The 13,336-nt window shown below is 41.0% G+C and overlaps 1 protein-coding gene across 1 annotated transcript; it reads left to right on the top strand.

Moving 5' to 3' along the window:
* Positions 1 to 3,920: 3,920 nt before the first annotated feature.
* Positions 3,921 to 12,099, top strand: NDUFC2 (NADH:ubiquinone oxidoreductase subunit C2). The gene is made up of 3 exons (XM_036426903.2): positions 3,921 to 4,241; positions 9,999 to 10,142; positions 11,918 to 12,099. The coding sequence occupies exons 1-3, from the start codon at positions 4,073 to 4,075 to the stop codon at positions 11,965 to 11,967; spliced, it is 363 nt and encodes a 120-aa protein (XP_036282796.1). The 5' UTR covers positions 3,921 to 4,072; the 3' UTR covers positions 11,968 to 12,099.
* Positions 12,100 to 13,336: the final 1,237 nt, after the last annotated feature.

Here is a 13,336-nt window from a genome sequence, read left to right as displayed (position 1 = left end):
TATGAGTCTTTTCCCTCTACCTTGTCTTCCCCTCCACCAGAATTGAGTACCCTCACTATGTGCTTCCAGGGGTCTCCTCCTATTAATGGCTGTAATTATTTATCTGTTTTCCCGAGGAGACTAACAATTTGAGAGCAGAGACCACACTTGTTTTGATAGCTCCAGTTTTTGGCACAGTTGAATAAGTGAAAACACATCACAAGGCCATGATTAAAATCTGAATGTTTATAGTACCAGCATTAACACAAGGGGCCCAGTGTAGTTCCTCACATCTTTGCCAATTGGTAAGCAAGCCAAAAAAAGAAAATTAGAAGATGAATTTGGATACCTCTCAACAAGGCCGAATTTAATTATGCTTTGAAGGCTGTTACTGTGAATGTGATGTGATGTTGGAGCTGCAAGAGCTCACCTGGTGCAGAGATTTCCAGAATATTCTGCAGAGCCCTTAAAGTTTTTGAGAGTTGCCTCAGAGACCCTCGGCCCTGTCCCATCTTCTACCAAAGCAAATATGTTGATCTATTTCATATATTAAGCTTCATGTGAGTTTTTGTTTGGCTTAAGAGTTCAAAGCCCTAATATAGTCTTTAAAGCAATTCAACCCCTTGTATTGCCAAGAGTGCAATGATTCCCGAGACATGAATAGCTTTTTGGTGCCAGCACAGACTAGAACTCAGACTTCTGCCTACAGCCCAGGATTCTCCCAAGTAATATACTTTGTATATTTAAACTTTGCAGAGATGTGGGCAATTTTCAACAAATTGCTAGGTTTTAGCAATTACTAAATGGTATAGTTTCCAAATATTTTTTACAACCTAGAATGTAGCAAAGTCAAGAGCAAGCCAAGGTTACTATCAAAATTTAAACAAGATGTATAAATAAGTCATTTTTTAAAATCTGCTGTTTAATTTACATACAGTATACCAAAATCTCACAAGATAAAAGAAAAGTGGGAGGGACTTGGTATTCTTGGTCACTGTCTTTCCCCAGGGAAAGGCATAGAGCCAGAAGCAGAAGAGAACTGCAGGGAAGATGAGCTGACTTTCCAGACCAGCACTGTTGTAGTTTTCCTTGTTAATGACTTCCACCTGGAAACTGCTCTGTGAAGGCTACATGCATTTATAATCTAGTAGATGTTGTCAAATTCGTCATAGAAGTTGCACCAGTTTATGTTCCCCAGGCAAGGAATGATGTCTCTTTCCCCACAAACTTGTCTACCTCATGAGTGGGTCATTAGTATTTTAGATCTTTGCCAATGATGTCTCGAGGTAATTTTCATTTGCATTTCTCTTATGAGAGATATTAGAGTATTTTCCTGTGTTTAAGAGCCATTTGTACTTTTCTTCTGAAAACTGTTTATGCTCTTTATCACTTTTTCTATTAAATTTCTTATTTACTTGGAGGTTGAAATCTATTTTCAAAAAGTTACTCTGCTGAGAATTACCTGGGAGCAAGGTTATGGAATATGGAAGAAGAGTAGTGGCAGTGTGATGGAGAAGCAGATGGATTTGGACTTGGAATTGACAGTAGTTGGAAATAGATTAGATATAGGGCTTGAGGATAAGCAAAGAATCAGATGATCCCTGTATTCCAGGTATTGCATCTGAATGGATGGTGGCACCATTTCCTGAGATGGGGAAATGCATAAAAGTGGTATCTATTATAGAGCTTTGTTTTGGAAACCAAAAATCTTTTTTTTAAAAATTTAGGACCTTGCTTTGGAAAGAATTTTTAAAGACACAAAATAAACCATAAAGAAAAAGATTAGATAGATAAATGTTACTACATTAGAACTTTAACTTTTGTATAATAGAAGACCTTATAAAGTTAAAAGACAAACAACAGATGGGGGTTTTTGTAACTTATATAACAGACAAAGGATTTATATTACTTCACATTAAAAATTCCTACAAATCATTTAGAAAAAGACAACCCTAGAGAAAATAAGCAAAGTGTATGACTAGGCAAAATATGACTAGGCAAACAGAAGGAAACCCTAACAGAAAATGACCGTAGAAAGAGAAACTATTGCCTGGCCAGTGTGCCTCAGTGGTTGAGTATCAACCCATGAACCAGGAGATCTCTGGTTTGATTCCCATTCAGGGCACATGTCCCAGTTGTGGGCTGGATGTTTTCATCTCTATCCCTCTCCCTCTTTCTCTAATCAATAAAAAATATTTTTTTTTAAAAAAGAAAACAATTTTCACTAGATAATAGGGAAATGCAAATTAAATTAAAACAACATTGAGATCCCTTTTTTTTTTTTTTACCATAGACAAAAACTAAAGTCTGACAATAGAAAACATTGCTACGTTCACATAAATTGTGGTTAGAAATGGAAATTGGATCAGTTTCTTTATGAAGAACCTGATATTACCTAGTAAAATTGAAAATTCGCCATGGCTGGTTTGGCTCAATGGATAGAGCATCAGCCTGTGGACTCAGGAGTCCAGGGTTCGATTCTGATCAAAGGCATGTGCCTTGGTTACCGGCACATCTCCGGTGGGGGAGGGGGGGATGCAGGAGGCAGCTGATCGATGTTTCTCTCTCATTGATGTTTCTGACTCTCCCTCTCCCTTCCTCTCTGTAAAAAAATCAATAAAATATATATATTTTTAAAATAAAATTCATATATTCTGAAATTCAGCAATTCCAATTCTAAACAAGGAGATAATCTGTACAGAATGTATACAGTTTTAAAACCACACACACACATATGTTTTATGTAGTTTATCAATTCATCTATGAATGTGAATATATTAAAATGGACACTAATAATATATGGAATTAGGACCAAAGTTGCCTCTTGGAAGAAAGGAAAGAGAATAAGAATGAAGGTTGAGATCAAAAGGAGTTTTAGCATTGTACTATTTTATTTACATATTTTTAAAAGTAGCCGAGACCGGTTTGGCTCGGCCGTAGAGCGTCGGTCTGCGGACTGAAAGGTCCCAGGTTCGATTCCGGGCAACGGCATGTTCATCGGTTGCGGGCACATCCCCAGTGGGGGATGTGCAGGAGGCAGCTGGTCGATGTTTTTCTCTCATTGACGTTTCTGGCTCTCTATCTCTCTCCCTTCCTCTTCTCTGTAAAGTATCTATCTATCTATCTATCTATCTATATATATATATATATATTTTTTTTTTTTATTTTATTTTTTTTTTTAAGGAGAATATAGCCCTGCCAGCATGGCTTAGTGGTTGAGCATCAACCTATGAACCAGGAGGTCATGGTTCCATTCCCAGTCAAGGCATATGCCCAAGTTGTGGGCTGAATTCCTGGTAGGGAGCATGAATGTACACAAAAAGAAAATATTTTCGCTCAATATCAGGAAGGGCTTTCTGAAGAAAAGAAAAAAAAAGTTCCAAGATAGACACTCCCCAGTACAGTATTGGAGGTAGGTGAGCAGATAGGAAACACCTCTCCCCTCAGTCACGTGCAAGGACCCGAAGACCCAGAGGTGAAAAAATTTCAAGATGCTGCCGCCCAGGAGTTTAGCTACATGATCTAATCCTGGGTCCTCTGAATACTTTGTTGATGGTTGGACCTTAATTTTAGACTTTGCAGGGTGTGCCGGTACGAATGAATGACTGGACACCCAGGAAATGAAAACAGCTCTCATGAGAATTCAATGAATTACGTTTCTTGAAACTATCCATCAAGTTCACTTGTAGATGTTGGATGCAAAAATCAATTCTTGCTGAAGGGACTTTCAGGGGCGGGAGAGGAAGAGACAGTTCCGGGTGGGGAAGGTCGGGCGAAAAAAAGCAGTAGCTACTAGTCTCCCAATTTGGCTCCTTTCGTGACCCCCTGGACTCCGGTACCAACCCCGTGGGCTGAACTTAGCGCCCGCGGGCGGCCGGAAGGGGGGGGGTCACTTAGTGCCCCGGAACCTCCCGGGCTAGTCCGTGCAGCTGTGCGTCCGGGGAAGCGTTCGAGCGCTGCACCGCCCTGCGCAGTGCCCTTCAGCCCAGCGCCGGGAGGAGAAAGTTTAGGGCGAGGAACCCGCCGGTGGTCGTGGTGCTTCTCCTCCTCGTTGGCGGTCTGAGGCCAGGCCTCACATAAGAACGGCCTCAATATGATGGCCGGACGGCCGGGCCGAAGGCCCTTGGAGTTCCTGCCGGATGAAGCGCGGAGCCTGCCCCCGCCCAAGCTGACGGACCCGCGGCTCGCCTACTTCGGCTTCTTGGGCTACTGCTCGGGCCTCCTGGATAACGCGATCCGGCAGAGGCCGGTGCTGACGGCCGGTGAGGGCTGCGCGGGCGGGCCCGGCGGGCGGGGAGAGGGTCGCCAGGCCGCGGGCCGCCGCGGTGCCTTCGCTGGTGCGGGCCGTTCCGCCTCGCAGGCCCTGCCTCGCCTTCCTGGGGCCTCCGCGCCCCTGAGCTCTTCCGAATTCGGCGAGACCAGGGGGTCGTTTGGCTCTTCAGGAAACGGGGTGCGGTGGAACTCACGTCCGCACAGTGAGACTATGATGAAGGACCGGCCACGGACTGCCCGCGCCCCTCTCATTTCGCGCTGTGGTGTGTGCAAACATGAGCGCTCACTCCATGCTCTGTGTACTCCTGACACGTACATTACAGCCTTCGCTCCTCAAAGCACCTCGCGGGGAGTTAGTATCCACAATGAGAAAACAGCCTTCCAGGGGTGCAAGCAGCTTGCCCAAGGTCATTCGGCCAATAAGTAGCAGAGCCTGTTTTTATTTTTTTTAAAAATATTTATTGCTTTTTTACAGAGAGGAAGAGAGAGGGATAGAGAGTTAGAAACATCGATGAGAGAGAATCATGATCAACTGCCTCTTGCACACCCCCCACTGGGGATGGGCCCGCAACCAAGGTACATGCCCTTGATCAGAATCTAACGCAGGCCATCGCTCTGTCCACTGAGCCAAACCGGTTTCGGCAACAGAACCAGTTTTTAGACCTCTGGAGTCTATATTTAAAAATAGCGCTCTCAAACTGTAGCATACTACTCATAACCGAGGGTCTTGTTAAAAATGTGCATTCTGATTCGTTAGGTCTGGGAGGAGGCCTGATGTTAAACTGCCAGATACTACGGATGATGCTCGTGTAGAGACCCGGCTTTGAGTAGGAGGCTGTATTTTCTCCTGGTATATCCTTGGCATCCTGTCAGAGCCTTTAATAGCTGACACAGTGGGTGTGCTGAGGGCTTGGATCTCAAAAGGTAAACGTGGAGGGAACCTGGGAGATTTTGAACTTATCTATGACCTAACAGCCTTCCAGATCTATGGGGCTAGTAGGAATAAATGAAGGCAAGGGCCTTGGGATGGCAGGTGGTTTGATGATTGAGTGAGTGTGCAGGGTAGGGCGATAAGGCTAGTAGGTACCTCGTGGCTATTCCCTAAGCCAGAGGTCGGCAAACTCATTAGTCAACAGAACCAAGTATCAACAGTACAACAATTGAAATTTCTTTTGAGAGCCGAAAACTGTCTTCTGTGCATGGGCCACGAAGTTTCAATGGCACTCTATGTGTGCCCCCGCATGTGGTATTTTGTGGAAGAGCCACACTCATGGGGCCAAAGAGCCACCTGTGGCTCCCAGCCGCAGTTTGCCGACCACTGATTTAGGCAGATAGGAACCTTTTTAGCTTTTGATTGCCAGGGGAGTTGGGAGAGGCAGGCAGAGATGTAATGATCAGACCTGTGTCAACTTTGTCAACAATGGGAAGCAATACTGAGTGGAGCCAAGGAGCCCAGTTAGGAAGAAAGTTAATACTACAGTGATTCCAGCACCCAGGAATCACCTCACTTGTTCTTCTTTTGCCTTCCAGCTGGAAGTCAGCTTTCAGCCTACCAAATCTCAGCATTTACATTGCTTAAATAGTATTGAAATCCCTTCTCCCTTGGACATGACCCTGCTCTACAGAAAGGAGTGATCTTTGACCATTTCTGCCTCTGGGTAGATGGGGTTTTCTTTCTCCCTTCTCTTTACCAGTCCTCATGTACCAAGTCTTAGAAAGAGCTCCACTATGGAACTAAATGGCCTTCCTCCACTGCTTCCCAACTGTGTCACCTTAGGCAAGTTACTTAGGCAGTTCAGAGCCACAGTCTCCTCATCTACAAAATGGGAGTAATTGATCTTTGCATATTTGTTGTGACAAGTGAGATAGGTAAAATAAATGCCTGGACCACAAAAGGTGCTGGACAAAATTCCCTTTCCTTAGCAGTTGTTATGCAGACAGTTTTCAGTATTATGTTTGTTTAACATGTACAGAGCTCTTTCCTTTGCCAGGCAGTGTTACATCCTGCAGTGCTCGCCAACCTTTCGGACCTCATGGGCCACCATGGTCCATGGACCATCGGTTGGTGACCGCCAAAATCTGTGGGGTGAGGAATACCATCCTCGACCTTGAGGAGCGTTTAGTCTGGTAGACAAATGGGTCTAGGTGAGACAGTTACCTGTTTTGATGACAGTGGATGAGCAGGGAGTGCCTGTGGAGCTTATAGGAGGTACAGATCAGAGGGGAACTGTTCAAGAGCAAGTAAAGATTGGCTGAAATGTGAAGTGTATACTACTTAATCTCACCTTATCAAACCAGGTTTTGTGTCTTTTCTGGAAGACAGAAGAGCTTAGTGGTTATGATATGGGTTTGATACCACCTTCATTTGATTCTCTGATTCTAGGGAAGTAACTTATCACTATGAGCTGTAGTTTCCTCATCTATGAAATAGGAGAATGGCTGCCTCTTTGTGTGGCTGTGAGAACTAGATGAGATGATGTATATAAAGCACTTAGCCCAGAGCTAGGGGTCAGAGTTCCTGAGCTCATTGTGTTTCCCTAAGTTGCTTTGGAAAATTTAGGTCTTGACTTTATTAAAATTGTATCATTAATAGCATTTATTGAATTAATAATGTGTTTGTCTAGCTCAATATCTGGCATATAGTAGTGCTCATTAAGTATTTAATGGATGAATAAGTCTATGTAGATTGCAAGGAAATATAAATCATGGTCTCAACCCTCCAAATATTTACAAATCAGATGAGCATATCCATTAAAAAGACAAATTGTGGTACAAGTTAATGCACACAGGTGTGACAGAACTGGAGAAGTGGGAAAGAATTTTCAAAATATAGTCTTGGAGAGGACCTGGCATTCTGTGGGTAGTATTGGAATAGTCTATCAATGAAATCAAATTGTGCAGATCTTTTTCAAGTTAACAGAATTTTTTCTTAAGTTTTTCTCCTATCATTTGTTTTTAAACCCCTGTTGCTGGCTACCACTTAACTGCTCTAAATTTACAGTTAGTTGGTATCTATGTGTAGTCCACAAAATTAAATATTTATTGATTTCTAGTTTAATTTATCAGTAATTTATGGGGTTCTGCAAAGAACACCATGACTCCAAGTTTAGATTAACTGAGTAAAGGAAAGGAGAAAATGATTGTGGAGGGGTGATTTATGTGGTAAGAGAGAAGAGAGGGTAGGGAAATGGGGACTTGGGAAGAGGCTAAGCCTGCCTTTAGGGCCAGGACACTGACAGGGTCTAAAATATTTATGAAGTCTTGCTGTGAGAGATATGGCTAAGCACAGAAAGTCCTTCTTTGTCGTCCAGTGGCACATGGACAACCCAGCCAGCACCCTTTGGTTTGCAGTGCTGCAAGTGGCCCAGTTTGGGAGAACAGTGGCTGTTTGGGACAAGGGAGAATGCAAAAGAGCCTGGGCCCTATCCAGTTCCAGGTCATAGTAATATTTTACATTTTTGTTGTTTTACACGTTTTCCAAAAATATTTTATATGCTTTTTTTTTTTTTTTTTTTTTGGTTTATATACTGCTGCTGTGAGAAAGGTAGGATAAGTATATCTTTGTTTTAGAGTTAGTAAATTGATTTGCCCAAGGTCATTCATTCACTTAATTAAATATTAACTGCTATCTATGTGCTGGTATACAAAAATGAATGAAACATTGGTGTTGCCTGGTAGTAGAGAAAGAAATAATTATTATAGCAACTTACATATTAATAGAGATGAGCTCACCCTTTTAAATTCAGGAAAGTTCTGGGAAGACTTCTTAGCTGAAGTGATGTCTAAGTTAAGTCTTGAAGGATCAGGAAGTTTCTGGGCAGAGAAATAAGTGTGTGGTATGTAGAAGCATAAAGAAGCCTAGTTTTTGTGAAGAGTTAAAAGCAGTTCAGCCCTAACTGGTTTGGCTCAGTAGATAGAGCATCGGCCTGTGGATTCAAGGGTCCCAGGTTCGATACTGATCAACGGCACATGCCCACGTGGTGGGTGCAATCCCCAATAGAAGGTGTGTAGGAGGCAACCAATCAATGATTCTCTTTCATCGGTATTTCTGTCTCCCTCTCCTCTGTGAAATAAAAAAAAAAAAATTCTTTTAAAGGCAGTTCAGTGCTGCTGGCACACACTGCCTCTCAGGGAGTGCCAGAAGATGAAGGTGGGAAAGTTGGCTCATGAAGGGCTTTAGAGGTCAAATGCAAGAGTTTGGACTCCTATTGACCATACTTGAAGGAGAAGGGACCAACACACTAGGTTTATATTTCAGTAAAAATTCCTCTAGTGACAGGATAAAAGCTGGGATCATACAGAGTGAAAAATTAGATGAAGGGGAGACCAGTTAGAGCAAATGAGAGATAAGTGAAGAAATATTTACAAGGTAGAATTGACAGCTTTCAGTGGCTGGATATGGGGAAGAGGGTAGAAATAAAGGATGATTACTGTGTTTATTACCCAGGACTTAAATTTCTGGGCAAAAGGTCTTATTCTTGGAATTAGGAGAAAGAGGTATGAATAGGAAGGAAATGAGTTCATTTGAGGATATTTAAGTGGACATATCTGGATGTATCTGTTATTCAGTATGCGTATATGAGTTGGATGTACTCGTGGGTCACCAGCACATGGATAGTAAATAAAAGTATAGTAATAAACGAGCTCTCCAAAGGAAGATGTGTGGGATAAGAAGTGGAGAGCTGGGGATAGAAATCTGGGGCTTAGCTAGAAAATCAAACCTGCAGTTAGCCTTTTGCAAAAAATATTTCATATATAAAGTTATACCCTTGGATCTCCCCTTCAAACTAAATTTTTCTCTATGGTATTATATATTTTAGGCTTTGTAAGCCATAAGGTCCATTCTAGTGATTTGATCCTCTCTAGTCTCATTATAATAGAGTGACTTTTTAATATGAAGAATTTTTAAATATAGTTTTTAATAGATAATTCATGAAATAGGAGGAAATTTAAATGGTACAAAAGTTAATTGAGATATATTTGTAGTTAGCCTGCTGTTGTAGTAACCACTAATTATGCAAATATAAATCAGTTTATGGAGACCAACAAAATTGTTTTTAGACCATTTGTGGAGGACTTTCCCCTCAGCTCATCACATCCTGAACATATCCTGGAATATAAATTCGTTGAGGTCTAAAGTTAACTTATCAAAAAAGAAAATATTTTTTTTCTGTTCTCAGCCTAACATTTAGGATTTGGTACTTAAAAACCTTTTCCCATGAAGAAATTTATAAAACCTCATTTTAAAAAATCTTGGTTCTATTGGTATTGATGTTTGTAGACTTTAATGTTGTCTTTTATAGTTGTCAAATTGCTTTAAGAAAACATCTCAAGATCAAGGCTGTTTGTTCAGAATAGCCATATAGAAAGTCCTTTTTAAAAAAAAAAAAAAAAAAAAAAAAAAGAATTTTAACCAAAACTGGTTTGGCTCAGTGGATAGAGTGTCAGCCTGGGGACTGAAGAATTTCAGGTTTGATTCCAGTCAAGGCATGTACCTTGGTTGCGGGCACATCCCCAGTGGGGGGTGTGCAGGAGGCAGCTGATCGATGATTCTCTCATCGATGTTTCTCTTTATTCCTCTCTATAAAAAAAAAAAAATCAATAAAAATATATTTAAAAATAAATAAATAAAAATTAAAAAAAGAATTTTAGAAGAAAAGCAAATTATATATCTGAAATGTAAGAATATAATCTTATATTGCCTGACTGATTTTTGTTTTCTTTGCGATTTGTCCTTTGATTTTCAGGTGTGCATCGCCAGCTTCTATATATTACTTCCTTTTTTTTTGTTGGATATTATCTTCTAAAACGTCAAGACTATATGTATGCTTTGAAGGACCATGATATGTTTGCATATATAAAATCACATCCAGAGGATTTTCCTGAAGAAGGTATTTCAAGTTAATTGTAAAAAACCTTTCTTACTTTGCATCATTTCCGCCTGGTTAATCTTTTCCATGTCTGTAACTTCAGGTATCTTCTCTATTCTGTTGAGTCCCACATGGTTGTCCATAGACCAGAATTTTCTTGGATTCATATGTCAGATTTCTGGCTAAGTACCTCAGACAGCAAATAGACCCTCATGTACCCTCTGCCTGCCCATACCTTCTATTCGGTGCCTGCTTCAGTGATGGCACCACTGTCCATCTGTGTATTCTAGCAGAAGCCTGGGAATCATCTTCAGGTCTTTCTCTTTTACTTCCCATCAAGTCTTATTGTTCTACTTCCTATTTCTCATCTCTGAACTCTCCACTCTGCCCCACTGCTACTATCCTGGTTCAGGCCCTAATAATCTTTTGCTTGAATCATTGACTTGCCTTCAGACATCTATGTTTTTGGTCTTGCTGTAGATCATGTCTCAGGTTAATTGCCTGGTAGAAACACTTTGCCCATACCTTTTATTCACCACATTACTTAGACACAGTTGTGTGTCACTCATTAGACTGCAGCTTCATCTTTGAATGTCCCAGCCTCTAGAACAGAGCCAACACATAGTAGGCACTTAATAAATAATAGCTGACCTGAACAACACAGAATCCTGCCTCATCTCCCATAACTCATCTCCTGCCTTGTGAAAGGCCCAGTCCTGGACCTGCCCTGTATCACTTCATACACACTGTGCTTTTTTCTTGAGCCTCCTCCTGTCCCATTTCCACTCTTCCCATCTAACAAATTCCTGCTCAAGGTTCATCAACTCAATGAAGTTTTCACCCATCTACAGACAGGAATTTCCTCAGCAAACTGCTTATCTCTGTTCAACTATAATTATGACATAATTGCCTTCTTTTTATTTTACACATACACACAATACAGATGTGTACATAAGTTGAAGGAAGGAAGGAAAAGGAAGCAATATCTTAAACCTGTAAATATATAGATTTTAAATAGACTTTCCTATATGTATAATAATATTAAGCATTGAAATTTTTTTAGACTGAATGATGATCTCTAAGGTCCTGTTTATTCTAAATTTTATTACTGTATTTAACATTCCTATAACCTTTAATCACATATGTAATGTTAATGGTGGATCTGAAAGGTACAGTTTTTGTTTTGTTGTGTTTTTTCTGATGAGCTCAAAGACTAATACAAATCCATGAATAGTGGTTGTAGAACGCACAGAAAATACTCAGAACTGCTAGATGTTAGAGCTGGAAGGAATCTTGGGAATATTAATTTCCAGAGTGAGAACCAATGGCAGAGCAGTCTTCAGTTCCAGACCTCTAGTTCTTTGCCTCCATATTTCTACTAGTTCCCTCTGTCAGCAGGAGCGTGTAGAGCCTCATGGGCTCTTTTTGTCTTTGAGCAGCAGATTACTGGCAGGTGTGCCAAGAGCCGCATGCATTGACCACACAGGCATGGAGTACTTGATGACCTCAGCTCTGGGCCCCTCCCTGTTCTTCCTTCCTTCACCCCTTTAGCCAGGATCCCCCTGGCAGCACCTTGCCCCTCCAGGCAGCCATCTGGTTGTCACCACAGATTCTTCAAAATCCATTCAGTATAGCAAGATATTTCAGTGATCACCAAACCATAGTTGAGGACAAGAAAAGAAGGAAATTTTAGGAGTTTCTATCTGTAAGAATATTATATTTTAATTTTATTCTTTAGGAAATATGATTTAAAACATACTTTAAACATAAATGTTTTGTGATCTTTTCTTTTATAGATAAGAAAACGTATGGTGAGAAATTTGAAAAATTCTACCCAGTGCGTTGAAGTCTTCAAATCACTTTCTTTGGTTTCACTGAAAACAGTTATTTCTGAATTTTGTGGAGCATGATTTCATGATATCTGAAGTTTATATTAACCTGTATGTTAACACCTTGTGATTAAAGTGATCATCATGAACATTCTGACTCCTTTTTATCATAAAAAAAAAACCAGTGGTCAGTTTTCATTTACCCAATTTTAAGAAGACATCTGACAGCTTTAAAAATGAAGTCTAGTTATAGTTCTGTGTTGAAAACTATAGTCTGTGGGTCAAATCTGGCCCATGCCAGTATGTTCTTTTAGAACAGCCATGCTCATATGTTTCCATATTTATGCTTGCTTCCATGCTACAACAGCAGAGGGCAGAGTTGTGTAGTTGTGACAGAGACCTTATGGCTTACAAAGCCTAAAATATCTAATAGTGCCCTACAGAAAAGGTTTGCCTGCTCCCATTCTAGAGCAAAGCAAGCTAGATTATGGAGGGTTTTGTAAGTCATGTAGAATAATTTTGACTTGATCCTCTGGGTGGGGTGGGGAACCTTTTTTTCTGTGAAGGGCCAATGGGATATTTATAACATCATTCGAGGGCCATTCAAAATTGTCAACTTAAAACAGCCTGCTATATGTGGTCAGACATTTAACTCAACCCTAATTACTTGGCAAGACCAGACCAGGTGATTTTTCAGGCCATATGCAGCATGTGGGCCAGACAGTCCCCACTCCTGCTCTAGGTAGTAGGAAGTCACTAAAGGGTTTTTAATAGGAATAACATGGTCAGGATTGTGTTTTTGAGCTCTCTGAATAATATAGCAGGTGGTTTACAAGCAGGAAACTCAAGACCAGGAGAACAGAAAACATTCTGCAAAGGGGCTTTGCTCTTAGAAGATGGATCATCCTGGAGAAAGTGGGCTCAGTGCTAACACTCTCAGCAGAGCTCAGTGCAATTAGTAGTAAAAGATCCCACCTAACTGGAATGAGCTTACAAGCTTACTCTCTTTTTTATATATAATTTTTATTGATTGATTGATTTCAGAGAGGAAGGGAGAGAGAAATAGAAATATCAGTAATACCAGAGAATCATTGATCAGCTGCCTCCTGGGATCAAGCCTTCAACCTGGGCATGTGCCCTTGACCAGAATTGAACCTGGGATTCTTTAGTCTGCAGGCTGATGCTCTATCCACTGAGCAAAGTCAGCAAGGGCTGAGCTTACACTTATTGCTCATCAAATCCAGTGCTTGTCCAGAAGGCTTTTGTTTCCAGGCTCGGATTTTATGATCAGACTAGAGACCCAGTCCTTGAAATCGTGCAAGACCCAGACCTGCTGGGCCAGCAGGACTCCAGACCCGCTGTGCACGATCCTGCCATTCTGTGTGA

This window comes from Pipistrellus kuhlii, unplaced genomic scaffold (assembly GCF_014108245.1).
Source record: "Pipistrellus kuhlii isolate mPipKuh1 unplaced genomic scaffold, mPipKuh1.p scaffold_m20_p_9, whole genome shotgun sequence".
Lineage (NCBI taxonomy): Eukaryota > Metazoa > Chordata > Mammalia > Chiroptera > Vespertilionidae > Pipistrellus > Pipistrellus kuhlii.
This window is presented reverse-complemented; position numbering and strand designations above follow the sequence as displayed.